At 46.5% G+C, this 27,308-nt stretch overlaps 1 protein-coding gene and 1 long non-coding RNA gene across 4 annotated transcripts in view; one reads left to right on the top strand and one right to left on the bottom strand.

Moving 5' to 3' along the window:
- Positions 1 to 17,176: 17,176 nt before the first annotated feature.
- Positions 17,177 to 22,832, bottom strand: LOC131829857 (uncharacterized). Its single transcript, XR_009353018.1, has 3 exons — positions 22,752 to 22,832; positions 22,186 to 22,253; positions 17,177 to 17,489 (listed from the first exon to the last, which is right to left on the bottom strand). It is a non-coding gene; the product is annotated as an uncharacterized LOC131829857 (long non-coding RNA).
- DENND11 (DENN domain containing 11) overlaps positions 19,679 to 27,308 on the top strand; it is a 55,248-nt gene continuing 47,618 nt past the window's right edge. For 2 of the 3 annotated variants that reach the window (XM_059172049.1, XM_059172050.1), the window contains exon 1: positions 19,679 to 20,036. In XM_059172049.1, coding sequence (XP_059028032.1) covers positions 19,769 to 20,036 — 268 coding nt within the window. In that variant the 5' untranslated portion in view covers positions 19,679 to 19,768. Of the gene's footprint in view, positions 20,037 to 24,313; positions 24,498 to 27,308 lie in introns of those variants that run through there. The other variant, XM_059172051.1, reaches the window with a different exon arrangement.

Genomic DNA, 27,308 nt, shown 5'->3' with positions numbered 1-27,308 from the left:
GGTTCCCCCAACCTCCCACCCCCCAACACTTCAAACCCCTCAGATTGTTTTTCAGACACTCCTTTGTTGTGAAGATGGCGAGAGGAGAAGACAACCTCCCACCTTCAAGACACAACATCATAGTGTCTCAGGATGTGCAAAGACTTTAAAGACCCAGCTGGTACAGTTAGTCCCCTGATGCTTGAATCCTTTTACAACATTCCTACCAAGTGGTCATCAACTAGTGCTCAATGCATTTAGCATGGGGACCAGCTACCTCCTTGGGAAACTCTTCTAATCTAGCTCGTTGTGCTAGGAAGTCTTTATGGTGACCTGAAGTGACTTCACAGGATTTCTTGTCCTCTCCCATGGGTAAGGCTGAACTAAGTCAGTCAGTCCTCCATTCCTCTGCATCCTTGTGTTTAGCATAACGTCACCACTGATCATTGCCCACTCTCTCTCTTCTAATCCAAACTGTATTCCTCATAAAGCATGCACTTTTTCAGTTGCCTTTCCAGTTTCCCTCCCAAGCTCTGTTCTTTTCCTGCCCCTCCAATCTTGGCACTTCCAGGATTCCTAATTTGGACCACTTATCTTCTTACTCTGGCACTCAGGCTACTTGAGCTCATCCGCAACCAAGACTTAAGCAATTTCCAAAATGCTAATGATATCCAGATATAGACCTCTAATTCAGTTTGTTTTCCTGCACTCCAGACCCATTTATCTGGTGATTTATAGGACATCTCTGATCTCTCCAAACCTGTAAATGTCTTTAGCATCATCTTTCTTCATCCAAGTTACCATCTACTCAGTCAAGACAGAAGCCTCACAGGACCCTAGATCCCTCCTTTTCCCTCAACCCCTCCACCAAGTTGATGAGAGAACAAAAAGCAAGCTGAGCACAAAACATGAGCTGACACCCTACCAAGGCCCCCTCCCCTTAAGATGGGATAAACATTCCTCAGGTACTAGTAACTGCCTAAGGACAAAGGCAGGGGAAAAACAAATGATCAATTGATAAAGATCACAGTCATGTAAGACATGAAACTCCACTAGACTTTGTAACTGTCTTAATGATATACAAAAAACAACATGATCTTAATAATAGACATCCAGGAACCTATAGACTCTATTTCCTGGAGCCCTAACATCACCTTTACTACCATATGCTTAAAAACCCTATATAATCAGTCACTCCTCACAATCACAATGTAGCTCTTTCTGCCCTCAGGTCCTGTCCCCATGCTAAAATTAAAACACCTTTTTGCACTGCAAAAAATCTCAAGAATTCCAGAATTCTTTCTTGACCATTGGGCTCAACGATCCTGCATCATATTTTCGTGGCCCATACAGGAATTCTGCATCTTCCTTCATCTGGACTTTGAATGTCAGAGCAAACTTGGTGAGTTACTCTTTGTTCTGTTTTTACTTTCATTTTAGAGGCTCATCAAGGAGTATGGGCTTATTGGAATAATTTCATGTCAACAGCTCAGGCTGCAGTCCTCTAGCCCATGGCTACTCTATGGGGATGAGAGAGCCTGCCTTTTGACTGGAAGCTAGTACATTGGCTAGCTTATGGTTATAAGGCCCAGAAACACAATGCCCTCTCATCATCCCTATTCTTATAACACAATTGTCTTTTTTTGGGTGTAGGACCACCACCCAAGTCACTAGGATGGCTGCTGATCTTAAAAAATCTCATGTAAGGTTTCTTCCTCATTCCTCTAATGCAATCCCCTCCAAATCCCTGGCCTAGCCACTTCTGACCATGAGACATCCACTCAGAGAGGCTGAAACCAGTACCAAACTGAATTAAAACCCAACCAGGGACTATCTAGTGAAGTAAGCTATAGAAGACTTACATGCGTTAGAATGTCACTTAGACTAGGATGGATTTCTATCTTTACTATTCTTCATCAATGTCCCCTACTGACTACTTAAGTTACAATAGTATATAATTTCCCCCTTGTAAAACTTTTCTGGTTTTTTCCATGGGTTAAGAATGACAGGTTCTCCATGGCATTTTGGTCCACTCACTGGCTCCCATCAGTCGTCAAGAATGCAATGGGGAAGCTGAGGGACATTAACATCCCTCCAAGGTAAGACAGCATTCATTGCAACTTCTTAGAAGGCTGCCTCTGGTCACTCTGACACTAGGAACCTCTGACATATCCTGCAGAGATGCCACCTAGGAGGCACGGGAAATTTTTGGTAATAAACATTCTCTACTTTTCTAAGAGCATGGGATATCTTCAGTTCTCAAGGATTCTTCCTTGGGATGTCTTTTAACCCACTGGAATCAATTCAGATTGCAAGATCTAAGAAAGAAAAAAAAAATGATCTTCTGTAGCGTTGCATGGCCTCAGCACTCCTCAGGAATTGAGTGGAAAATGGCCCATTAATGGACATTAAACTTGAATACGACCTATCCAAACTCTTTTGCAGGAAACAGGGCAAATGGACTGAGGTACCCTATGTCAAGGCCTTGATGGCACTAAATCAGGATCCTGATCCCAGGGCCTCTTGGAAAATGTGTCTAACCATCAATAAACCCACGCTGGACATACTTGATGATGATTGCGTAAATAGGCCCCTTTCTCCTAATAAACCTTGGCTACTGTAGAGATCACTGACTAATCCAAACAAGGATGACCCTGGCTCTGTTAGTATCTCTCCTGCTTGTAAACCTCAAGACCCCTCTGCTCCCAGCCCACATGGACACACCAGGAGCGGGACTCCCTATCTTCTAGGATTTCCGCCTCAATCTGGATTGCATCCTCTTAGGGAGGTTGCTACTAGAGAAAGGAGCACAGTTAAAGTCATGTCCCAGTCTCCATGGCATACCTGGTTCTGATAAATAAGTAGGACAATGTTCCAAAACCCTATTCCCAATTTATTGAGGAATTTCAACAATAACCTATTATATTTAATTTGACCTGCCAAGATATATACATCATATTGTTGCACCCCTGAAGAAAAGAATCATCTTTGGGCAAGTGCTCAAGAATTTGCTGATGAAGTAACAGTCAGAGATAGACATCATTAACCAGTGGAGGGAACCACTCTTCCCAATACTGAACCTTACTAGAATTACCAAGATGATATGGAAGGGAAAGGCAAAACCATATGATCACTTGTTTAATAGAAGAAATGAAAAAAGGATTCGCTAAAGGATGGATAAAATTCAGGAAGTTACCCAAAGAGCTGATGAAATCCAGCTTTACTTCAGGGCTGTCTGATAGACACCATCCTTAAATATACAAATCTGGACCCAACCTCCCCTGAAGGAACAACTGTACTAAAAATGCATTTTTTTTAGGTCAGTCAGTACCTGACATTCATTATAAATTGACTAAAATGGTTTTTGGCCCTCAAACCCCTACCCAGTACCCACTAGAGGTAGCTACTAGGGTCTTTAATAATAGAAATATAGCCTTAAGGCAAGAAAAGGACTGAAGAGCTAAAATGCGGGGTAAAATACTGACTGAGGCTATTGTAGATTCCCTATAACACCTGACTAACCAGGGGCCAAATATAAAGCCAGTAGCAGGCAAAAGAGCAGGTAAGACCCCATGCTATAGGTATGGCCAAATCAGACAGTGGAGCAAAAAATTTCTACACACAGTCTCTCCACCAGAGTTATGTCCTGTTTATAAGAAAGGAGGACACTGGAAGAGAGACTGTCCTCATCTCCAAAGAGGGGAAGACAGGGAAGCACTTCCCCACTGGAGAGCAAGAACCGGAGGCTCCAGCATGACAGGCCTTGAGGGTGTTCTGGCTCCCTCTGAAGTTGGGATGACTGAGCCCCAGGTTACCCCTGGATGTTGGAAGGTAAGTGTATCAATATTCTTATTGATACAGGAGCCACTTACTCTTCTTCCTCAGCACTCCAGCCCTACTTGTCTTTCTAACCATAGAATTGTTGGCACAGAAGAGGAAACTTTAGCCTGTCCGTACAAAAATCAGTTGGTTACTCGTGTTTTCCTAGTCCTTCCTTCTTGTCCCACTCCATGAGCGGGAGGAGATTTAACGTGTAAACTAGGAAGCCAGTTTGCTCTTACTGAAGAGGACAGCTTGTTCTCTTCAACACCCAAAGAATTTAAACCTTGCTCTGATCTCCCTTCTAGTATCTGGAAGGAAGTAAATCCACAGGTCTGCAGTTGGTATGAGACTTAAAATTTTTAATGGATATTGCTTATTAAAGTGACCTTAAAGGACCCAACCACTCACAATACCTCATAAAAAAAACAGTATCCCTTAAAACCTGAGGCAAAGGCTGGTTTTCAACCACGTATTGATACATCTCTCAAACATGGTATTTTTCTTTTTTCAAAACATGGTATTTTAAAACCTCATCAATCTCCTTATAACTCTCCAGTTTTACCAGCAAAGAAACCGAATGGAGAATATCAGGCAGTACAAGACACAGGAGCTATCAATGATGCGGTGATGCCTATTTAGCCCATAGTGACAAGTCCAAATACGATTCTCACCCAGGTCCCTGGTGATGCCCACTGGTTTACAGTATTTGACTTAAAGGACACCTTCTGCATCCCTCTAAGTGAAGAAACACAGCCACTAATTTGCTTTTGAATGGGCCTCACCCTTAAGCCCACAGTCTGTTCAATGAACTCGGATTGTCTTGCCACAGGGATTTAGAGACCGTCCTCACTCTTTGGGGCTGCACTCAGCAAACACCTCCCTGATAACTCCCTGCTTCAAGGAACTATAGTTCCATACGTGGATAATATTTTAATCTGTAGTCCCACAAAAGAAACATCGGATAGTAATTCCATAACTTTGCTTAATTTCTTGGCAAATAGAAGGTATTATGTCTTCCCTAAAAAAGGCACAAATATCAAAACAGAAAATACAATATTTTGGGTATGAGCTAATACCAAGTCACTGAACCCCATCTACTGAAAGAAATTTAAAAAAAAAAAAAAAAAAAAAAAAAAAGCAGCATTGGGTCCTGGACCACCAGCTACAAAAAAAAAAACTCTATACTTTCCTAGGCATGGCAGGATTTTGCCCGCTGTCGATTCCTGGATTTAGGTTCTTAGCCAAACCGTTGTGTAATTCAGTCAAACAGATAAAGAACCTGTACCCTGGGTGGAAGGCCCAACAGACAGCGTTTCAAACATTTAAAGCTAAGCTTTCATCAACCCCAGCTTTGGCTTTACCAAATTTAGAAAAACCTTTCACTTTATGTGTAACAGAAAAACAGGGACAAGTCTGGGAGTTCTTATCCAGAAACTAGGAAATGAAACAAAGTGGGTGGGCTACTTTTCCAAAGTCACTTGATAATGTGGGTGGCTGGCTTCTCTTCAAGCAGAGGCTGCAACAGCCCTCCAGGTAGAAGCAGCTTCCGAACTTACTCTGGGACAATTCTTGACAGTGAGGACTCCACATCAGGTCCAAAGGGTCCTAGGGACCAAAGGCCACCAATGGATGACGGAATGCCGACTTACTAAATACCAGGCTATGCTTTCAGATGAACCTAAAATAACACTGCAAGCCTGTTATACTTTATGCCTGGACCTGACCATCATACGTCTATGCTAGAACATGACTGCTCACAGATTACTGATCGTGGTTATTCTAGCAGATCTAGATTTAAAAGATTCCCCTATTGAAAATGCAGATGACAATTGCTTTACTGATGGTAGCAGCTTCATAGGTAAGGAAAAAAAGAAAAGCCAGATACGCCATAGTTAGATAAGACCATGGAGGCAAAAGCCCTGCCAATTCCAATAAATTCTTCCACTCAAAAGACTGAACGAATAGCATTTACCCATGCTCTTCAATGGCAAAAGGCCTAAAAATGAATACTGACTCCAAATATGCTATCCTGGTGCTACATGACCATGGGGAAATTTAGAAGGAAAGAGGATTGTGATTATTATCAAGCCATAACTCCCCAGTCAAATGTGAGCCTGAATAATTACTCTTCTTGAGGTTGGACATCTACCTAAGAAGGTAGCTATAATTCATCTCAGAGGACATCAACATTTAAATTTAGAATTAGAATTTAAAGGAGGGGCGCCTGGGTGGCTCAGTGGGTTAAGCCTCTGCTTTCAGCTCAGGTCATGATCTCAGGGTCCTGGGATCGATCCCCAAGTCAGGCTCTTGGCTCAGCAGGGAGACTGCTTCCCCCTTTCTCTCTGCCTGCCTCTCTGCCTATTTGTGATCTCTCTGTCAAATAAATAAGTAAAATCTTAAAAAGAAAAGAAAAGAATTTAGGGGTACCTGGGTGGCTCAGTTAAGCCTCTGCCTTCGGCACAGGGTCCCACAGGGTCCTGGGATCAAGCCCTGCATCAGGCTCTCTGCTCAGCATGGAGCCTGTTTCCTCCTCTCTCTCTGCCTGCCTCTCTGCCTACTTGTGATCTCTGTCTGTCAAATAAATAAATAAAATCTTAAAAAAAAAAATTTAAAGGAAACAATTTGGTGTACCATGCAGCTGAGCAGGCAGCACAAAATAAACAAATATTAAGTCTCATACCAGTCTTAATTCCAATCAAGTCCATAACTTCAGTCTATTCAGATGCAGAAATTCACATGGCCCAGGAACAAGGAAATTCAAAAAAATGCACAGAGCTGGCTTATTAATAATGAGGGAAAAATCTTTATACCCAAAAATAACTCATGGAAGGCAATAAAAGGTTTACACCAGGCTACTCATTTGGGCAAAAATGCTTTGAAACACTTAAAGATATACTTGATGGAGTAAATTTAATAGCTATAATAAAACAGATTTGCCAATTGTGTATTGTTTGGGCACAAGTAAATCCAGAAGGCGCAGGCCATACCCACCACTGTACCACTTTTGAAACCAGTCTCAAGCCATGGAACATAGCCAGGAGGAGACTGGCAGCTTGATTTCACAGACGTGCTTCCTTACAAAGACTGCAGGCTCCTACTAGTGTCTGTTGATACTTTCACTGGATAGATCGAGGCCTTTCCATGTAAAACTGAAAGAACCACCAAAGTAACCAAAGGTTTGTTGAAGACATTCCTAGATTGTGTCTCCGTGATCCCTTCAAAATGGTAGTCATCCTTCTCTTAACCATACTTTAAAATGACACCTTATTTAGTCTAGAGACCCAGGAAAACTGGGTTACTCTCTTAGCAGGAGGACTTCTTAGAACAACAACTTTTCCAAAACAACCTCTAGGACAAAGCCCGTTTGCGTTACTATATGGAAAACTATTTCTTACCATAGACCTGTTATTAGATGAAGATTATAATACCTAATTAAATTATTCACTCAAGGCTGGTTCAGTTCATGTTGCTTAATAGGTATACTGATCACATGCTCCCAAAACCTGACTTAACTATGACTGAAAGTCAATCCCATGTAAGCCCCAGAAACATGGTTTGTTTAAAAAACTGGAAGCCAAATACAGCAGGGGACCTCAGTCTGAAACAGAAAGGTCCATATTGGGTTGTATTATGTACTCCCACTGCAGTAATATTAGAGGGACACTCTTCCTGGACTCATGCACCTCCTTCACAGGAAACCCATGAACAAACTAATGAGCTTTCTTACTCCTGTGAACCTGTAGATCTCAAACTCTTCTTCAAAAGAGGATTGAAAGGGTCTTACCACCCACAGAGTTACTTCTTTCTTTTATTTTTTTTTTTTTTGAGATTTTATTTATTTATTTATTCAACAGAGAGAGCGAGCGAGGACACAAGTAGAAAGTAGAGGGAACAGGAGGCAGAGGGTGAGAGAGAAGCAGGCTCCCTGCTGAGCAGGGAGCCAGACCCGGGGCTCAGTCCCAGGACCTGGAACAGAGACCAGAGCCTAAGGCAGATGCTTAACCGACTGAGCCACCTGGGGGCCCACCTACAGAGTTATTATTTTGTCCACATTGGACTCAGCTGCTTCCACCTTTTGTAACTCCCCTATAGGTTCCCTACCTGGACAATGTTGACCCAGAGGCAGGGACATCTCTATGCTCTTATTTGGCAGGAAGAAACTACAGAAGAGATCTTCTGCCTTCAACAATCTTAAAGATTTAAGGATCAGGATTGTTCAGGGTCGGAAATGATGAGAGAAAAAAAAGACAAGTTGAGGGCAAAACATGACCTGACACCCCACTTAACCCCCCTCCCCTTAAGGTAGGATATGTATACACAACATTCCTTGGGCACTAGTAACTGCCTAGGAACAAAGGCAGGGGAAGAACAAATGGTCAGTTGATAAAGATCACAGTCATGTAGGACATGAAATCCACTAGACTTTTTAACTGTCTTAATGATTTACAGAAAAAACACAATCTTAATAATAGACCTCCAGGAACCTATAGACCCTATTTCCCGGAGCCCTAAAGTCAATATTGGCTACATAAGCTAGAAAACCCTGTATACACAGTCACTCCTCACAATCACAACGCAGCTCTTTCTGCCCGCAGGCCTGTCCCCATATTAGAATAAAAATACCTTTTTGCCCTGTAAAACATCTCTAGAATTCTTTCTGGACCATTGGGCTTGAGGATCCTACATCAGAGTCACTTAACAAATCCCAAACAACTCTCAGTTTATCACTGTGCACCACTGACATAGTTCAGACCTTTCTCCTTTGTCAACAGATCTGTGTCTCTGGACCTCTCCCACGCCATGCAGCCCTCACATGAAGGCCAATTTTTCCAAAAGCCCTCTGATCAAAATCATTTAATGAAGGTCTCAAAGCTTTCAGAAGAAAATCTTGATCTAGCTCCTGCCCACCTACTCGGACCTCGTGCCTGCATCCTCTTGCTTACAGGTCCCCATCACTAGCAACGTGCCATTTCTAGGTATGACATGATCTTCCTCCTCCTAGCCTGGTAGCTGCTTTTCCCTTGGCCTTGAGTTCTTATTCTCTTCTTCACCTGGCTCACTCTAGATCTTTCTTGAAGACCGCTCTCAGACGTGACTTTCTTAGAAACGGCATCCCTGATCTTGAGACAGAACTCCCAATTCTTTATTGGGAATTAAGTGCCGCAACACTCCCCTGGCACAGCTGATCTGAACTTTATTGTCTCAGTTGTTTATCTTCATTCATTTCATGGGCACTTTTGGACACAGTGAAGGATTTGCCAGAAGGTCTAATATCAAGGTGCTCAGTTTTAAATGAAAGTCTGAAACAGACCTACCGCGTCATGCTTCCTTGCCTGCCTACTCTGGCTCAGAGCCGCATTCCTTCAGCCCACTCTTCCTCAGAACCACTCTCAGAGCACCCATCACAGGGTCTAGAGACGCATCTCCTCTCTTCGCTCTGCTGATGGTAAGCGCTTTGAGGGCAGAGACCATGTCTTCTGCTCCTTTTCATACTGGGTTCTCAAAAAATAAATGGTTCTCAAAAAAACAAATGGATGATTGACTGGTTGGCGTTGGGACCATTGGAAAACCCACAGGTGGACACATAAGCGTAGTAAAGTAGTTTGTCTACAATACAGACAAGAAGCTTCGTTCTTCCTGGGGGGCGTGGTGTGCATACACAGCAGGAACCAAAGAGGCCTGCCGACAGTGACTATGTCTGCACAAATGCTGTTATGACAGCCTTAAGCACCAAGCTGAGCCAGCAGAAAGCAAAGCTCATACCAATCCTGAGGCTCACATACCATGGCACCAGGCTGTCAGAAGTAACTCTGCCCTTCCCTGGCTTTCGTGATGTGTAGCTATAGTAGGAGAATAACCACAGCAAGAATAAAGGACTAAGAAAACTATGTGGTACCTTTGCCTACTTGTCCTCCTCAGCTTATAAAGAAGCCTCGACAAGTCAGCTCTTCACCCACATAGAGCAGAAGAGCCTGCCTCTCGCTAGACTGGGAAGGACTTCTTTCGGGGAGCAGTAGCGACAGATATGGGAATATGTTCCAACAGTTAATGTGAACATTCTAAGGAGGAAATACTAGTAAATCATCACATACACGTAGAGCCAGTTGGAGTAATGGAAAGAACCGCAGTAGACGAAGACCAAAAAGATCAGGTTTCTAGTCCTGCCTGTGCCATCAGCAAAAGCCCATTTATCCGTGAAACTGGGTTTTCTCGCAGGCAGAATGCATAATAAGGATCTAGATCTCAGAATTCCTTCCAATTCCAATATTCTTTAACTAGGAATATTTTTTCCCCACCAAGATTGATTTGTGGTCTACACCAAATAGAGGCTGACATCAGTGATTTGGAGAAGATAAGCAAGGGGTTTAGTTCTGTTTTCTGGCAACTTGAAACTCTTCTTCATTTTCACCCATAAATACGTAATTGAGGAGATGCATAGCCCGTGCGGCAAATCGGTCAGATACACACACGCAGCCATGTCCTGCTTCTCCGTCCCCTGAGCTGAAGCGACGCAGATCGTGGCGACCCGGGTCCCCTTGCCCCACAACTTACTTACTTTGGGAGTGAAGGGGCTCTGGCCATGCAGCAGCTTGCTCCCACGGTCCAGCTGGGCGGGTGTCTCTAGACGTTGGCTAAAGCCTGACACCGGAGTCCTCAAAACCTGTCCTGGACTCATCTTGTCCTTTTCTTGAAATGTGCCAACTTCGCAGACGCCACTAAGTGGAGGCTCAGGAGGGGTGAACTTCGCCTCTGAGCGCCGCCCCTCAGCCCTGTCTGGGGCGTGGCCCTGGGCCATCCCGCTCTCCTGTGCCTCCTCCTGTCCTACACTCTCACTTTCTTCTTCGCAGTAGGAAAAGTTCAGCCTCTGCTTTAGCTCTTTGTTAACACTGCTGACATCCATGTGAGCCGGAGAGCTTCACTGCGCAGTCAGGGCCTGTCAAGAAGGGAGCACTCCGGAGCTGTGGAAGTGGAGAGGACAATAGACCGTGAATTGGCGGAGCCCCCCGCTGAAGCCTGCCGTTCCCTCTGCCCACTCACAGCTACCTGGAGGCGAGGCATTCGTTTGCCCACTTAAGTACCACATGTCTGTGAAGCCTCAGCTTATCCTTATTTCCAGTCTGATTAAAGAAAGCTCTAGCGACTCTCAGAGCAATTAAGTCCAATTTACATGTAGAACTCTTCTGGATATCCCACATGGTCTCCTGAACCCGTGCGCTATGAGATACTGGTGAGAGAGATGGAGCCCTTTAATTTAGCACAGCTTTAAAAATACCCATTAGCCAATTCGGGGACAAGCTCATTATTAGAAAGAAATCATTTTTACCCTTTCTACCTACCGTTCAGAAATACCACACTCACCTGTCTCTGCCACCCACCTGGCGGCTAACAGCAGTTAATTAGAACTCAGCATCCCCGGGACATCATGATCATCCTTAAACAGCCCCTGACTTATCTTGGCTGGAATTCATCTCCCTCGCAGAGAGATACCTTAGATTCCCGCCAGGCACACCTGCCCGAGTTCAGGCATCTCACGCCCTCCACCCACCCCCAGATATCAGCAGTTAAAACTTTGGGGGAACGGGACAAATTTCTAAACGGAAGAACTAAAGCCTAGGAAGTTCAGCAACACACAGAAACAGGTTAGCATCACTTGAAAACATCAATTACTTTGCCCTGAAATGCCTTATGTTGTAAAATAATAATAATAATACATTTAAAAATTACTGTTTAAAATACAATATTTAGTACTTACAGTATTTAAATGATTTAATTTCTTTCTTGGAGGGGCCTCTTGAGAAGAATAAAAAAAAAACTCTGCGAATTAAAAAAAAAAAAAAAGCCACCAATATCACTTTATGGGAGAAACCACGTGAAAGTTCATCCATGGAAAAGGAAAATGATACACGTGACCCCTCCTGTACCTTCAGAGGAGACCCTAGAGGTACTGGACCCATGGAATCATTTCCATGGGCCGATGAGAGAGGTACGAGGATAGTTCGATCCTGGCTGAAACGAAGTTAATGTCTCTTACAGTCTTCGGTTGCTTGTTGGCCATCACCCGTCTTGCATCTCCTCTCTCTTCATTCATCCCTCCGTGCCTTTCTCCTCTCAGCCTTTCCCATCTCTGACCAGTACTCCTGAGGACATTAAACCAAATGAAAAGTAACTGGGAGAATGTGAAAGTGTTTTTTCAGTTAAAGGCCTTCGCGCACCCCAGCTTCGTACCGGCGCGCACGCCACCAGATCCTTCCCTCGCCCTTCCCTGCCCATCCCGCGCACGCTGACCTTCCCAGATCATTCCACGGGGACATCCTGTTGCCCACAGCAGGCGGCAGCTCACTGCCCACCTCTGTCAGGGTCTCCCCATCCCACAGGGGCCAGAGACAAGAACGTCATCACCAGGGAAAGGAGGATTCAGGTGACAAGTAAAGAAATCGGTGTGAACTAAGATTCTGGAGTTGGGAGGGAGTTCTTTGTCCACAACGATCACGGCAGGCCAGGTGATATTATTCCTTCGCTACAGCCTGGGTGTTGACCAGTGTCCCCGTCTCAGGCCATGGCTAGGTTGACTCTGTTCTCAAGCAGGGTGGGACTCACCTGAAACACTCTGAGCATATCACTGGCCTGCAGGCAGGGCGCAGAGGCTGGTTCATGGACGGTACCTAGATGGACCAAGTGGTTCTTTACCATCACCCCTCCCCCCACCGACTTCCCCCTTCCTCTCGGCCTTGCTAGAATTCTCAATCACCCTCATTTATGACTACACTGTTTACCTAGGGAGGCAGCTGTTCCGGGGTCCCTTGTCACCAGCATTGATTCTGTTAGAAACTGGCACCATTTACCTGTCACATATTGTCACTCAAAGGACAATAGTGCTAAGGCTTCAGAATAAGAAAGGCAGAATAACAAGTACAAAGAAGATACTCCCAATTTGGAAAGTAGAATGATGGGAATGGGCCAGTTCCTGATTTTGATGGCCCAGGGGGATCTCCGGAAGCATGCATTTTGCCTCTGGCCCACAGCCTCACTATTTGGGGTGTCACGCCTCACTCTTGTTCTTTGTTCTCAGTTTTCTGCACAGCATGAAGAATTCCCTGTTTGCTTCAGTGTGAGTTAATACTGTAGGCAGCCATCCCAGGCCAACAGCTTCACATCATGAGACCAGAGGTCAGAGAGGAATGCAGATACTCTGTGGCAAGAAGAGAGAAAAAGGGATTTTTTCCCTTAATATCTGACCCGTAGTGGGTGTTCCCTAGGGCCTTTTTTTAATGGGCTTGGGAAAGTAAAATTAATATATCTCAGTTTTGTTTTAAATACTCAGTGTTTGGCATTTTAGAAATTTGAGTATTTTTCTTATTGTTTCAGGGGTTGCTGCAGTGGAGAAAAGCGATGTTCCCAAGGAGTAAGATGGAGAAGGAGGAAGCCTGCTTTGCATCTCAGGGTTGAGATCCCTAAGCCCTGTGCTCAGGGGAAGCTGAGTGAAGAGCAAGCTAGACTCAGAGCCCAACTCTGAACCAACCTTGGTGTTGAGGCCTTTAAAACACCAGTGGGAAGAACGGAAGCAAGAGAGTCTATCGATTCAAATCGATTTAGGAGAGGTAGAAACTCATATTCAACTTTGGGAGGGACTGTTCCTTTGTAAAAGTAAAGCTAACGCCACGGAAAATGAGCTCTTTGTTTGAGAGTCTGAGCTCCATGGAAGGACATGCTGGCCTCAATGTTCCCTCAGGAGGGAGAATGGTAAAAAAAAAAAAAAAAAAAAAGGCATGAACAAGCCAAAGCAAAGCTCTAACACATTATTTATTGAAGACTGAATTAGGACTGACTCATTGCAGACTCTGAAAGATACTGGTGTTGGATTATGGTATATTTGATGGGACTGCCCACTGGGACACATTGGGAGGTCTAGTTTCCCAAGCAAGAAAGGGACATTTTTCCTCTGGGGCTTTCTGGGGAGGCTGGCAGGCTCCAAGACAGGAAGCAAAGACTCGAAGAGGACTAGGGCTGCAAGCAATGTTCTGGGCCTCAGACTGCTGGGCCTGGACTCTGAAGACCAGGGACAAACCTGAGGGAACTCTAGGGTGGTGGAGAGGAACGCTGGCCTTCGTCACCAGAACGTGTCCCTGGGGAGTGCGTCCGTCAGCATTCTCAAACTGGGGCCTGTGGGCCTTGCGGACTCAGGGGGGAGTTCTCTCCAGCTCACTGAGGAAAGTAGAGGACTAGACAGTATCTCTGAGGTCCCTGCCCACCCCCGTCCCATATTCTTCCTTGTCCTTATCTCGTTCAGTGTCTCATCGTAACTGGAAGTGTTGCTTCATCCCCACAGAGGGAAGTTTGCAGTCACTTCGAGAAAAGCGGACTATGTTCATCAGTAACAGACATTCACCAGCTCCCTGGAAAAATCCACCAGGAGCTGTGACAGCAGGTGTAGACTGGCGTGGCTGCCCTGGGCTTAGGTCTACAGCAGCACGGCGTCTCAGGTGCTCCTGACTCCCCAGGGTGCTCAGCGAGGCCAGGAGCCTTGAAGGGGATCTACACTTGACCCCCTTCCTCCACCCCCCAAGAGAGAGCACACAGAAGCAGACACCTTTCACTCGCAGTGAATCTAGTGATAATTATATAAATCATTAACAATACTTTGTATCTGGCCACCACGTTTCTCATTTCCAAGTGCTTACACAGCTGTATGTACTAAGTAGCATTGACAGCAGAACAGAATTCCAAGGAAAGATTATGGGCTAAGTAAGATAAAGCCTGGGGGTCATTTTAAAGCCTCATTAATTCTTTTCTTCTTGTTTTGCTTTTTCTTGTGGAAATGTTCAATCATAGCAAACGTAGAGAAAATACAGTATAATGAGTCTCCATGTACCAGTAACGTAGCTTCAAAAATTATGGGCAGCTGTAAAATCTTGTTTCATTTTATCTGCAATTTTGTTGGAGGGGGTGGGTACTGGAGGGTTTTGTTTTTTTTTAAAGCAAATCACTGATAACATGTCTTTTCACTCACGAAGGCTTTAGCGCCTTTAGTAAAAATCCATCCTACTTGATGAAGAAATCAGATTCTAACAAACTGCTTCTCTTGCCAAGATGTCCCATTTGCTAAGACTAGAGGGTGTCTGTCAAAATAGTTCTTAGAGACACACTGCTTGTCCACTCACAAAGACGTGGTATTCTTCTTATAACAAGAACAGATTGCTAACGTGACATCCCAATAATTTAGAGACCATTGATGTACTGTCCTTATTTTAAGGATCAGATAGTTTGAAACTATGGTCTAGACTCATTAATCTGCTGATCTGATCTCTATTATCCACGGTCAGGAAAATTTATGTGGCACTTGGCCATTCCCAGATTCTCCAACATTAGAGCGGACTGGGTTGCCTACGTGACCTGGTCCAAGGCCGTCCCCAGCCACAGAGATGAGATCTCTGCTGCGAGGGCTGGGGCTCAAGAAGTCACTAGTAACTTGGTTGAACATCACCAGCCATTTCTTCATGCTTCAGATTCAGTTAAAAGATCCCCACACTGAAGTTTTACCTTCCTAAAATAAAGCAAAGCAAATGCTCAATGACTGGGGGGAAGTGTGATAAGGAAGAGTTACAGCTCTTCCACAGAGGGTAACCACCAGAAACTCTAAAGATAGAAACTGTCAAAAGTGGGTGTCCCTGAGGTGGGAGAGGGGTCTTGGGCCAGGGATGGAGGAGAAGGAAATTGCTGCTCCCTGTATGTCCTAAGTGTCATTTGATTATTTTGCCATGGAGATCTACTTATTAAAAGAGTAAAAAGAGAAGACTACCTCTCTTAGAAATAAAAAGCTTACAAGACTTGTAAGAATAGACACATCCATGGGGAAGTGTACACATATTAGTAAATACCAGGAATTCAATATTGTAATTTAAAGGGGAATTATAAATCATAGGAATTGAAAGAATTATTCAATTATAGTATAGCAATTATTGGTTACCAAATTCAATAAAAATTTGAGTCTCACTTCATTATCACTTTTGCAATATGAACATTGATTAGATTAGGAGGTCATATGTGGAAAACCAATATATAAATCACTAAAAGAATAAAAGTGAATATCGATCCAGTTTCTGGGTGGGGACCAAATCTCTAAATGTCAAATCAACATAAGAAATCACAAAAAGAATGGATAAGTTTGGCAAAATAAGATTTAGAACTACTAAATTTCATAAAACAATTAAGCAGCATTGAAACCATACAATAAATCGGAAATAAGATTAACAAAAATTATGCCAGACAAATGTATAATATTCTTACTGTATAAAGAATTCATGTAAATTGATAGCAAGAGTGCGAAGTGCAGATAAACAAGCAGGAGGCATCACAAGCAGAAAGAGCGACCACAAATCACCAACACAGATTTTGAAACCATGATTAGATTCAGTCATAAAACATTAATTTAAAAACAAAATGCCATGTTCATCCAATAAATTGGCAAGAAAAAACTTTAAATGGCAATATCTAACTGGGACAAGAATGAAAAGAAATTGATGACCTACAGTGAATCAACAATTTGGCAAGATTATCGAAAACCTTAAAAATAAGAATATATTTCAACCCAGCATTGCCCCATCTGGCACTCTGTCATAAACCAACATCCCGAATAACTGATTACAGCTGCCCTGTCTGACACCCCTCCTTCTAGATTTCATTCCTTGCCTGATCGCTGCCTTCCCTGCTAGGCTCTAAGCCTGATGAGGAGAGATGTCGGCTTTCTTCATAGCTGCCCCAGTACTACGTGCAGGGCTTGGCATATAACAGGCAATGTTAGTTCAGAGTGAAATTTGGCCAACACTTTAAACATAACAAAAAGAGGAAGGGCTTGATCATTGAACAAGGAGAGAATGGTTAAGTAAATTTTCAAACACACAATGGGAACCATTAAAATGAGGCACATAAGAAGTTCCTAATAAGATGGGGAAATGTTCATAGTCCGATGTTACGGAAAAAAAAAGAACACAAAACTGATACACAGTATGATTTCAACATAAACGGAGAAAACTTTTAATCGCATCTTTTATTTTAAGAGATCTCCTTATTTTTTACATGCCACTAAGAATTTTAGAATGTCCCAGCTGCCGGGTCTAGCAAGGTAGCCCCAATGCGACTGTGGCAAAAAAACCTCCCACGCGGAGAGGGTGGGACAGAAACGTCCTCATCTCCACTTTGTCGTTGGCTGGAGGGAAGGAAAACATCTCGCCCAAGAATGTGAACTGCACACCAGTGTTTGTGCTAGCTTGCATTTTGAATTCCTGCTACCAGCGTGGTCCAAAGAACCTCAAGCAGAGAACTTTTTAAAAAAGATTTTATTTATTTATTTGTCTCAGAGAGAGACAGAGAGAGAGAGAGAGAGAGTGCACACAGGCAGACAGAGTGGCAGAGGGAGAAGCAGGCTCCCTATGGAACAAGGAGCCCGATGTGGGACTCCATCACAGGACGCTGGGATCATGACCTGAGCCGAAGGCAGCCACTTAACGAACTGAGCCACCCGGGCATCCCTCAAGCAGAGAATTTAACTCAAAGTCGTCTTGGGTTGGTGGTGCCTTCCAATGGCTGATAAGAGCAAACCCAGATCTCCTCCGTGAGAACTGGACCTCCTCCGTGGGGCTGGCAGCACTTCTGCGTCACCATAGCGATGTTAGCAAGTGAAAAGCTTCACCCTAGAATTGGTGAAATAGAATAAGCCAAATCCTAACAATGGCCAACTCAGCGGTGAGCTTATAGAGCAAAATTACTTGTAAATAATGTATTTTATACACATTTTTATGTATTATATATTTACATCATGTAGATATGTTTTTTAAAGATTTCATTTATTTGAGAGAGGGAGTGGCTGCGGGGGAGGCGGGGGGGGGGCAGAGGCAGAGGGAGAAGCAGACTTCCCACTGAGCAGGGAGCATAATGCAGGGCTCAATCCCAGGACCCTGGGATCCTGACCTAAGCCAAAGGCAGGTCTTTAACTGAGCCACCCAGGAGCCCCTAGGTATGTTTTATATAATGTATTTTGTAGAATGCAGATATGTTCACTATTTGGGAACATAGAATTATTTTATTTCAAACTTTAAATATATGGGGTTCTAGGGGAACTCGTTCTAAAATAGAACACCATCCTAGGGTCTCTGTGACTGCCCTGCACTTCCTCTCGCCTTCCATACTCTTTGTCCACCAAAGAGTGGACAAATTTTAATTAGTTTCTAATTTTAATTAGTTTCTTTCCTATCATTTTTGAAATTCAGCATATCCCAAGAAGATAAATCTGGTGGTCCCGTATAGAGCCTCTTTCAGACTGTGAATGTGTGTGGAAAGGCCTGTCTTCAGCCTCATTAACATTTTCGAGCACCTGTTAAGTTCAAGATACTGGGCTAGGCCTGGCAGGAGGAGCCAGTGTTACAGAGCGGTGAGTCTCTACTTCTCTTCACCTGCTTAGTTGACAAATGTCTGTTGTGCACCTGTTATGCAAGGCCTTAGGAATCTTGATGGTAGACACGGTGGGCAGTTGAGCTATATTATACACACATATAAACGAAGACTGGGAAAGGCTCTAGGTTTAAGGCTGGGATGTCTGAGGCTTCTGTTTACATAGCAAATTATATATAGGACATATATATATATATAGGATGAATATAGTATAGAGACTATGAGTTTATTTCTTGGTACATACACAGCTTGAAGGTATGAAACAAGGGGGTTCAGGATGGAGTTCATACAAAAGATCAGGAAAAAGAAGTTCCTCCAGGGAGAAAGACAAGTCAGAACCGAAAGTGATGGTTTTGGAAATTGACTATGGATTTTCTAGGAAACCCCACTTTTATATTGAGAAATACTATTTCGAATGCCTCACCCTTTGAATGTATCAGCACTAAGTAAGCAGAGGAGGTGGGAATAATAGGAATAGGTATTAGAATAAGAAAGCATGAAGCCGGGAGGGAGACTTGTTTGGATACCAGATTCATCCAAGGTTCAGGAAGGCCCAGCAGTTGGCTTGCTCTCAGAAGGGCCCAGGGGATTTATGCAGGGGCTGTCCCCTGGGGGGTGTTGATGAAGACTCCCCATCCTATGTGCCAGAGATACAATGATGATACAATTGCACCCCTCTGCCCAAGGAGATGGTCAGTGACTGCCCAGGGCTGCCGCTTCCAGGTCAAAATCTATGACATAACAATAATCTATTTATGCAACATTTAGCTTTAAGAAAGGGGACTGCTTTCATCGTTTATCTTTTTACCTCCACCTCCCGCTCCCAACCCCAAGGCCAAGTAAGTGACCATCCACCACTCTCTCTGGAGACCTGGTCACCCAAACGGATGAGCCTGGGGCAGGGTCCGGTGAAGGCCAGGGCTGGGCACTATCCAGCTCGGTCAAGGGCACAGCAGAGTGGGTTAGAGACACAACTACTTCCGGCCAAATATCAAAGCCCACAGCTCCGGGAAGCCAGGCCCAAGTCCAAATACCATCAGAATGGCCGGGGCTGCCTCTTCTGCTTCACTTCCCAGCCCAGCGCTAGCTTTAGCCGCACTTCCAGGATTATGTAACACATTTTTGTCACGGTCCATATGACCAGGGTAATGACAAAAATAATGATGGCGTGTAGACACGCACGGTGGTACAGTTATCCGACGGGATCCTAGGTGAGAAGGCACGTCAGCCCAGCGCAGGTGGATGGAGCCAGGTGGACGCGCGTCCGTGCCACGGGACATTTCCTGTACGCGGGCACACACATGCAGCCGTGAAGCCAAACTCCGCACGCAGTTCGGCGAAGCGGGTGGGGCGGCCGCGGGACTCGCGCGGGCGGGGCGGGGCGGCGCGGGGCGGCGCGGGGCGGCGCTGGGCAGGTGCGGCCTCGGGCGGTGCGGCGGCCCGGCCCGGCCCGGCGAGGGGAGTTCCCGCAGCCCGCCCCTGCGCCCGCCCCTCGCCGCCCGCGGCTCCTCCTCGCTTCGCCATGGTGGAGCGGGGAGACGCGGCGCCGCTGCTGCGCTGGGCCGAGGGCCCCGCCGTGTCCCCGCCGCAGGCCCCGGAGCTGCAGGCTGGAGGCCGGAGATGGGGCAGCGGCGGGGGCGGCCGGCCCGCCGCGGAGCCGCCCAGGAGGCGGGAGCCCGAGGAGCTGGGCGCCTCCGAGGTGCTGCTGCAGCCCGGGCGCCTGGAGCTCGGCGACGTGGAGGAGGACCAGGTGGTGGCCGTGTTCGTGGTCACCTTCGATCCCCGCTCGGGTGAGAGCCGCTCCGGAGGGGGGCGGGGGGCGGGGGGCGGGAGACGGTCGTCCACCCCCGGGGCTTTGGGGGCGGCGGAGGGAGGGGCTCGCTGCGCGCGCACCCGCACCCACACACCTGCACCCCCCCACACACACCCCGCCGGCGGGCTCGGTCCGAGCGAGCCGAGTGCCCCCGCGAGGTCTGGGCGCGGGACGCGGGGCTTTGTTCCCTGCGCCCTCCGGACCCCTCTGCTCGCGTCCCGCGGCCTCCCGGCAGAGCCGCGGTCCGCGCCCCCTCCCCACAGCCTTGTTTGCACTTCTCCAATGCTGGCCGATCCTGTGTGCGGCCACCGGCGCGCTGGCTTTTGTGTTGTTGCTTTGCGGAAAGGTTTTTTTTTCTCCCATCAAGAGCAGAAACGCCCCCCAGGTGAACTCCTGTAACGGGTTGTACCGAGCTCCCAGGTTCTCTGCTGCCCCGCCCTCGCTCCCCATCGCTCCCCGCACGGTAACTTTCCAGGCAGCCAAGTTCACTCGCTCTGACAACACATTTTGAGGAATCCGTGCGGGGAGCATTAAGGGTTGGGACTGAGGGATTAAGCTGGAGACGGATTAAAGGAGAAGCCTCCTCAAGTAGACTCTTCCTGGTTGATTTGGAGAATTAAAGGGTTATCTAAAATAATCTTGGACTTAGCCACCCACAGAGTGTCCAAGTGGACGGTAAGAGACTTCATGGGGGGTCAAAAGTGAGTGAATACGCTTCCTCGGAAATTCTCAGGCGGCGGTGAGCGGCGTGAAGCCCCAGCGCACCTGCTCTCAGCACTGAAGGAAGCAGGGCTGGTAGTCCTTGTTATGGGGTTTTAGGAAACCCAGGCATTTTTCTGACCCTAACTCCCCATCGGAGTCCTGGAATGCAGAGTGCCTGTTAGTGAGAAGACAAGGTCTGCTTCCTCCTGGTGCTCGAGGGATGGACTCTGAAGCCCCGTGTGGGCTGCCATGGGGAAAGTGTTGGGATCTTCAGGTGCCGGAAGACACAGTTACCTGGCTGGGTCACCTATCTAGGGCCAGGGATTCTAAACCAGCAAGACTCAGAAAGAAAGAGGGCCAGCAGGTGCAGGGACTAGGCCTTTCTGACTGGTTTTTGTTCCTTAGCCCTGGGGCTTTGACACTTCTTTGACGGTGACTCACTGTTGGAAGTTAATTTCACATCACAGTGCACTCATACATGCTTGACTGACTGAAGTTCCATGAGATAGTACTGACCTCTTCTACCTGTAGTACATACTGGTATTTTCTTCCTTTTTTTTTTTTTTTTTTAAACACCTCCTGGTCGACTGGTATGATTAGGACTCCCAGATACCATTAATTTGAAAAGGTACTCTTTTGACCAAACTGATCCTTCTTGCTAGACAAAAACAGATACTTTGTATTAACTAATAATATTCCCTAAGCCCTACCCCATCACCTACAGGTGAATAGATGCAGGTGTGAGACTCATTCTGGGAAACGAGGAAGGATCACTAGAAGAAACTGCAAGGGAACACCAAAGGGTCTGATTCAGCAGTGGTAGCTCCGGCAGCAGAGTGAAGGGAGGGGGAAGGAGAAAAAAAATCCTACACTAACCACAGATGGAGTTGATGACATCGAGGAGCACAGCAGAGCTGGGACCCTTCCGCTGCTTTGTCGGTCCCAGCTGTGACCGTGGTTTGGCCAGGTTTGGGTATATGGAATATTTGTAAGTGTGATGGTGTGATGTAGGTACATACAAGGGTGAGTCTATGGCATGGTTTTCAGATTAAGGTTAGTGTGGAAAGAAGGGATTGTAACTGATACTTGGACACAGCGCAGGCCTTTACTCTCAGTGGCGTTTCATGTAACTGTGAGCATCATTGATGCCCAGGGCATCCAGGAGCAAGCAGACCAAGGATGCGGAAGTCATTTGGAGCTATTAACTAGCCAGTCCACCCTCGACTCTAACTCCAGTGTTCTTTGTGGTGTACTGCATTGCCTGACCCTCTGTCCCCCAACTTTTTATCATTACCGTGTCCGGGGAGTGGAGAGGAAGGGAAGGAGCCATGGGAGAGGTCAGGGAAGAGAATGAGTGTTTCCCTTTGGTTGGTGGTTTTTTGGTTTTTTCGGAAAGCATTGTTATTCCCTGCCATTTAACGTACCTCTCTTTTGTCATCTTTCGCAGTCCAGGATGGCACTTGACGTCCGGTAAGAGTACTCTGATAGTCCTCTGTGAAGTGAAAATTACAGGGTACATCTCCCAAAGTGGAAGTTTCTGGATCCCCCGGGGGTCCACCAGGACTCAGAGCTGCACTGTCCCTTGTGTGATGGGTGAGGAAGTCATGGTCTAGAGAGCTGAGATGCCCGTCCTCTGTTGCCCCGTGAGCTGGGGACGGTCACAGGACCAGGCTATGTCTCCTGGTTTGAGTTCGGTGTTCTTGGTCCGGTGGCTCAGTGGGTTAGGGCATAGTGCTAGTAACCTGGGCCCACTGAGACTTTTGTCCTTCCTTAGCCTGTTATACCAAAAATAATAAAGTGAATACTGGCTTCTTTACAAAAATCCAGAACACATCACAGATGTGTCCAGAACACATCACAGTTTCTCATGTGGGAGAAATTGTCTAGACTTTCTCTTTCCTGCGTACCTCTCCACTCCCACCACCCCGTGTTTCTTCCACCTGTGTCCTGTTCCCTTCCCTAGAAGCTCCTCCCTTCTCCCCAGACCTACCCAGTCATTTACTGCCCGGCCCGTGGCGATTTCATTCAGCTTCCCACCTGGCGTATGTCCCGGTTGGCACCTGTGCACACAAGAGGGCGAGAGAGAAGGTACAGGAGGAGAGAATGCACAGCTGTGGTGCACCTGTGGGGTGGGCGTGGCCTGTGCTGCGGGAGTGGTTGGAAGAGGGTGTGAGGGAGGAGTGCGGCCTTGTTAGGGTGTGGGTGGGTGTGCACACGGGCGCGCACACGTCTGGCAGGAATACGCCGAGTGATTTGCAGACTATGGCAGTGAGACAGTAGTTCTTTTGTACTTCTGAATACAGATTTTCGGCTGGGCATCTGTAAGGAAGAATCAGAGAAGATAGAGGCATAAAGAATGTGATTTTCTGTGGATTCATGGCTTGACAATTATGCTGGTCAATCTATAAATGACATAAGGACTAAGGACTTTGGGTTCGAGTGGAGTAGAGGTGCACACATCGCTCTCTCCCCCTCTCCCTCCCTCCCTCATTCAGCCTCTCCCTGGAGCTGGGAGCCCTTAGGATGGCGGTGCTGGCCATCTGGGCTACAAAGATGCTATTGACACCAGGCCCAGATGCTAACTATGCAAGCCAGGTGGGAGAGGTTTGGAAGCCAGAATCTTGTTTTTTCATTGTGTTCAACCCATGATTCAAGCCCGGATTTTTAATTTGTATTTCGTTCTTTGAGTTTCTAGTAAAATTTTCGTACTTCTGCCCACTTGTGTGTGGGCCTGTGGCAGATAAGTCTTTGGACACAGAGTCTGACACCAGTGACTCATTGGAGTGTTTCTTGATAAGAGATCTGCTTTAAAAGGCTACATCACACCCCCAACACTGTTATTTCATGGGGAGGCTGGGGGGAATTCCTGTGCATTCTGTGTTTGCCTTAGGCTGCTGGGGAGGGCTCCCAGGAGGACTCTGGGGGAAGTCTTGAGCGGGGAGCTGAGGTTAAGATCCTTCTTTTCCCTTTGTTCTTCATGATGAAGGATGAATTTACTACCTGTTCTTCCCTCACCTGCTAGCCACTGCCTAAATTACACCTCAACACCTGTTTAATTTCATCTCAATGCTCCTGTTTATGTCAAGTGAGTGTGTTTAAGATACTCCCACTAATTTTAACCTCCATACATTCTCCATGAAGTCCACACAATGCAAGAATTTTCTTTTACAACAGCGGAGATGAGGGGACACAGCAGATTCGAGCCAGGTAGGTGTCCTAGACACAAGGCTGGAGCACTGCCCAGGTCACCTGACTTGAGCAGACAGTAAATGGCTCCAGCCGTGTCTGGGGAGGTGACCAAGTAGAAGGAGAAAGGAAGATTTGGAACATAATTTTGAGATGCAAAGAGCAGTCCTGAGAATAGCCAGCTCAAAGGGCAAAGAGAAGGCCTGTTCTGCCAACCAACCAGGTCCTTGGAACAAGTAACCACGCCACATCGTTTCTCAGTAGTTCCCTCAAATGTCAGTGGAATACAGTTGTGGTTCATTTCATTAATCCCACATTGGCAGAATCTTCTTGGCTAATGGTGATTCACCTGCTTGTGGTTTTCAGGGAGAAGTCCGTTTGTGGCCATCTGCTGTGAATTCTGTTTCTTTGCTTAAAAGATAAGCGAGTAAAGCAGGAATGGGAGCCATTGTGCCCACCAGTTATGGGGTGCCCGCTGTGGCCGGGAGCTGGGCTGGAGGCTTCAGCGACCTGACCTCTGATCCTTCCAACACTGCTCGTCACTGGCATGGTGAGAAAAGCAGATGCACTGAGCCGTTCAGTCATCTCAGGTCATGGAGCAGAGAGGGCAGAGCCCAGCGGTGAGCCGGGTCTCCGGGACCTTGCCTGCCCTCCACACACCGCTGTCAGGGTAACATGGTACAGGGCCCATGAAATGGCATGGTTTTCCCACCTGAAATTAATGCATTGGAATTTAGCCATGAACTGGCCTAGGGGCTGACTTGAAATCACCAGGATTGATTTCTTCCTGCCTTAGGTTTCTTTATACTGACTCTTCTTTGCTTGGCGCTTACTCTCATCCCAGGTGCTTTTAAAACTATTTAAAAGCATTTAAGACCGAAAGTCGATAGAGGCTGTTTCCTTTTCTGGTGTTTGGAGTCTTTTGAGGTTTCTTCCTTCTCTGGCATTTGGCGGCCCCCTAGGAAAGGAAGGGAATGTGGTGTAGGGACTACAAGTATCCCTGGATTCCTGCCTTTCTTCTGGAGACAAGATTCCTTTTTACTTCCTGACCGGAATTAGCGAATGTCTGTACGCTGATGAGCAGGAGCTGGTGGACCAGGTTAAAAAAAACAAAAACAAAAACAAAAAAACCCAAGGTATATGTTGAGGAGGAAAGAGGGCTGCAAAGCTGAGCTCCTGAGGTCAGAAGGAGCCGGGACAGGAGTGTGAGCGGACACAGCCACTGCTTCTAATGTGAGGACTTCACGAGGAAATCCTTTTTTTTTTTTCCATTTAAATTCAATTTAATTGACATGTACTGTATTATTCGTTTCGGAGGTAGAGTTCAGTGATTGATTCATCAGATGCATATAACACCCAGTGCTCATCACATCGTGTGCCACCCTTACTGCCCGTCACCCAGTGACCCCAACCCCCTACCCCCCGCCCCGTCTGGGACCTCAGTTTATTCTGAGTTAAGAGTCTCTTAGGGTTTGTCTCCCTCTCTGTTTTTGTCTTTCTTTTCCCTTCCCTTCCCCTGTGTTCAAGAGGAAATGCTTGATTGGGAACCACCCAACAGGAGGGAGGAGGAGGAAGGAAAGTCACGTGAGATCATTTTGGCTAAGATCTTGTTCTACTTGAAATATTTTGAGCTGAACTTTCTAGCAGGCAGCAGCAGCAGCAGAGGTCTGCTCTCCCCGAGGAGCACCGGTTGCCAAAGGCCCCTTGCATGGAAGCGGAAAGAAGACAGAGGCGGTCCTCCTTGTCGGGGACAGGAGCGAGTATGTCTTAGCGAGCCCAGGAGCTCCTCGAGCATCCGCCCTGGGAGGCACTGGCGTGCACACAGCTGCGGGCTGACCTTCCTCACTTGGGACTGGCAGGTTCCAACCATCTGTCCATCCACAGCCAGCCTCAGCCTTGCCCTCTAGCTTCCTTGCCCCGGGGTGACTGAGCTGCCTGCCCAATAAGCTGGGCAGTCCTGGTGCCTTTCAACAGGGACATATTTGCCTTTGTATGAGCCCAGCCCCTGGCACTTGCTGCCAAGCTCTCCTCTGCCAATATTTATTGAGTGGCTGGCTGGATGTACATAATGCACTTGGCCCCACGTGGCCCTTCCCTATGAGCTGTCTCTGCAGCTAGAGGTGAGGCAGGGCCTCGAGGTGGGTCCGCGGGTGGCCAAGAGGAGGGAGGAAGGAGAGAGAAGTAAGGGGGGAAGGCACTTGGCATTGTTGACTCCTCTCTTTTCGATGGCTGGCCCCTCAGATGAGCCCTTTCTGTCAACTCCTTCCTGTCCCCTGCTTCCTGGCAGGGTCCCTAAAGTACATTGAGAGTGTTTGGGAAACCAGAGGGCTTGCAGTAGGAAGACTGAGTCTGGGGTGGCTAGGATTTGGGGAGGTTGGGGGGTGGGTTCTGGCATTAAATGCAACGATTTTAGTTTTGCAGAATCACCTTTAAGCCTCTGTAAGTTGTATGCGTAAACTGGTTTCCAGCTTTTGCAAATAGTGTAACATTTCTGTTAAGCATGACCTTTAGCCAAGGTGCCTCTTTATTGCCCTATTATGACACGTTGCCTCCATTAAATTTTGCTTTTGCAAAGTCCTTTCTGCTTACCTTCTGTTTCTTCCCATTCCTAGTATTTACATTATGTTCCCCAATTTGTATGTTCAAATTTTTTAAACCTTAGAAAAGTTGGAGGAGCAGTGCAGTGCAAACCTAGGGTCTGCCCCCATTTGTGGACGCTTTGCTACATTTGCTTTATCCTTACGCTGCTCAGCTCTGATGTGAAACGTGCATTCCTAAAAATCACTGTGTAGGAAAGACATGCTGCAAAAGTCACAGGGTCTCTGGAGAAGATGGGGTCAGGGCATAGCACTCAAAAGCTGTCAGTGACAAGTTTAAAAGAAAATGGGAACCGAATACAAATGGTAGGACAGTTTTATATTTGGTAACTAGTTAAGAAATACATAGATACTCCAAGTATGGCACTTGACCTTAAGACCTGTCTTTACTGATGAAGGTGGATGTCTGAAGGGTCGAGCTTGTGATTTATGGTGCCGTGGAAGCAGGGCTGTGTGCTGTTTGATGGACAGCCGTGACCCTAGAAATGACAGGTGCATATCCTAACATGGTGGGCTCTGATAAGGCCTGAGGGCTTGAGGTGTGGAGGGGGCTGAGTTCTGTGTATTTCCGTGTGGCTTATTTCAGCTGGGTGCATTCACATTGTGACCCTTGTGATCAAAATCATGGATCAGCAAACAGGAAATCCTCTGTGATGAGATTGTCCCCTAATGTATCAAATGCTTTGGAACAAATTCAGCTAGCATTTTAGCAGAACTAACTCTGTGTAGATAGGGGTGCTTCTTTTTCTGCTGATCTATTTGAC

This window comes from Mustela lutreola, chromosome 4 (genome assembly GCF_030435805.1).
Source record: "Mustela lutreola isolate mMusLut2 chromosome 4, mMusLut2.pri, whole genome shotgun sequence".
NCBI lineage: Eukaryota > Metazoa > Chordata > Mammalia > Carnivora > Mustelidae > Mustela > Mustela lutreola.
This window is presented reverse-complemented; position numbering and strand designations above follow the sequence as displayed.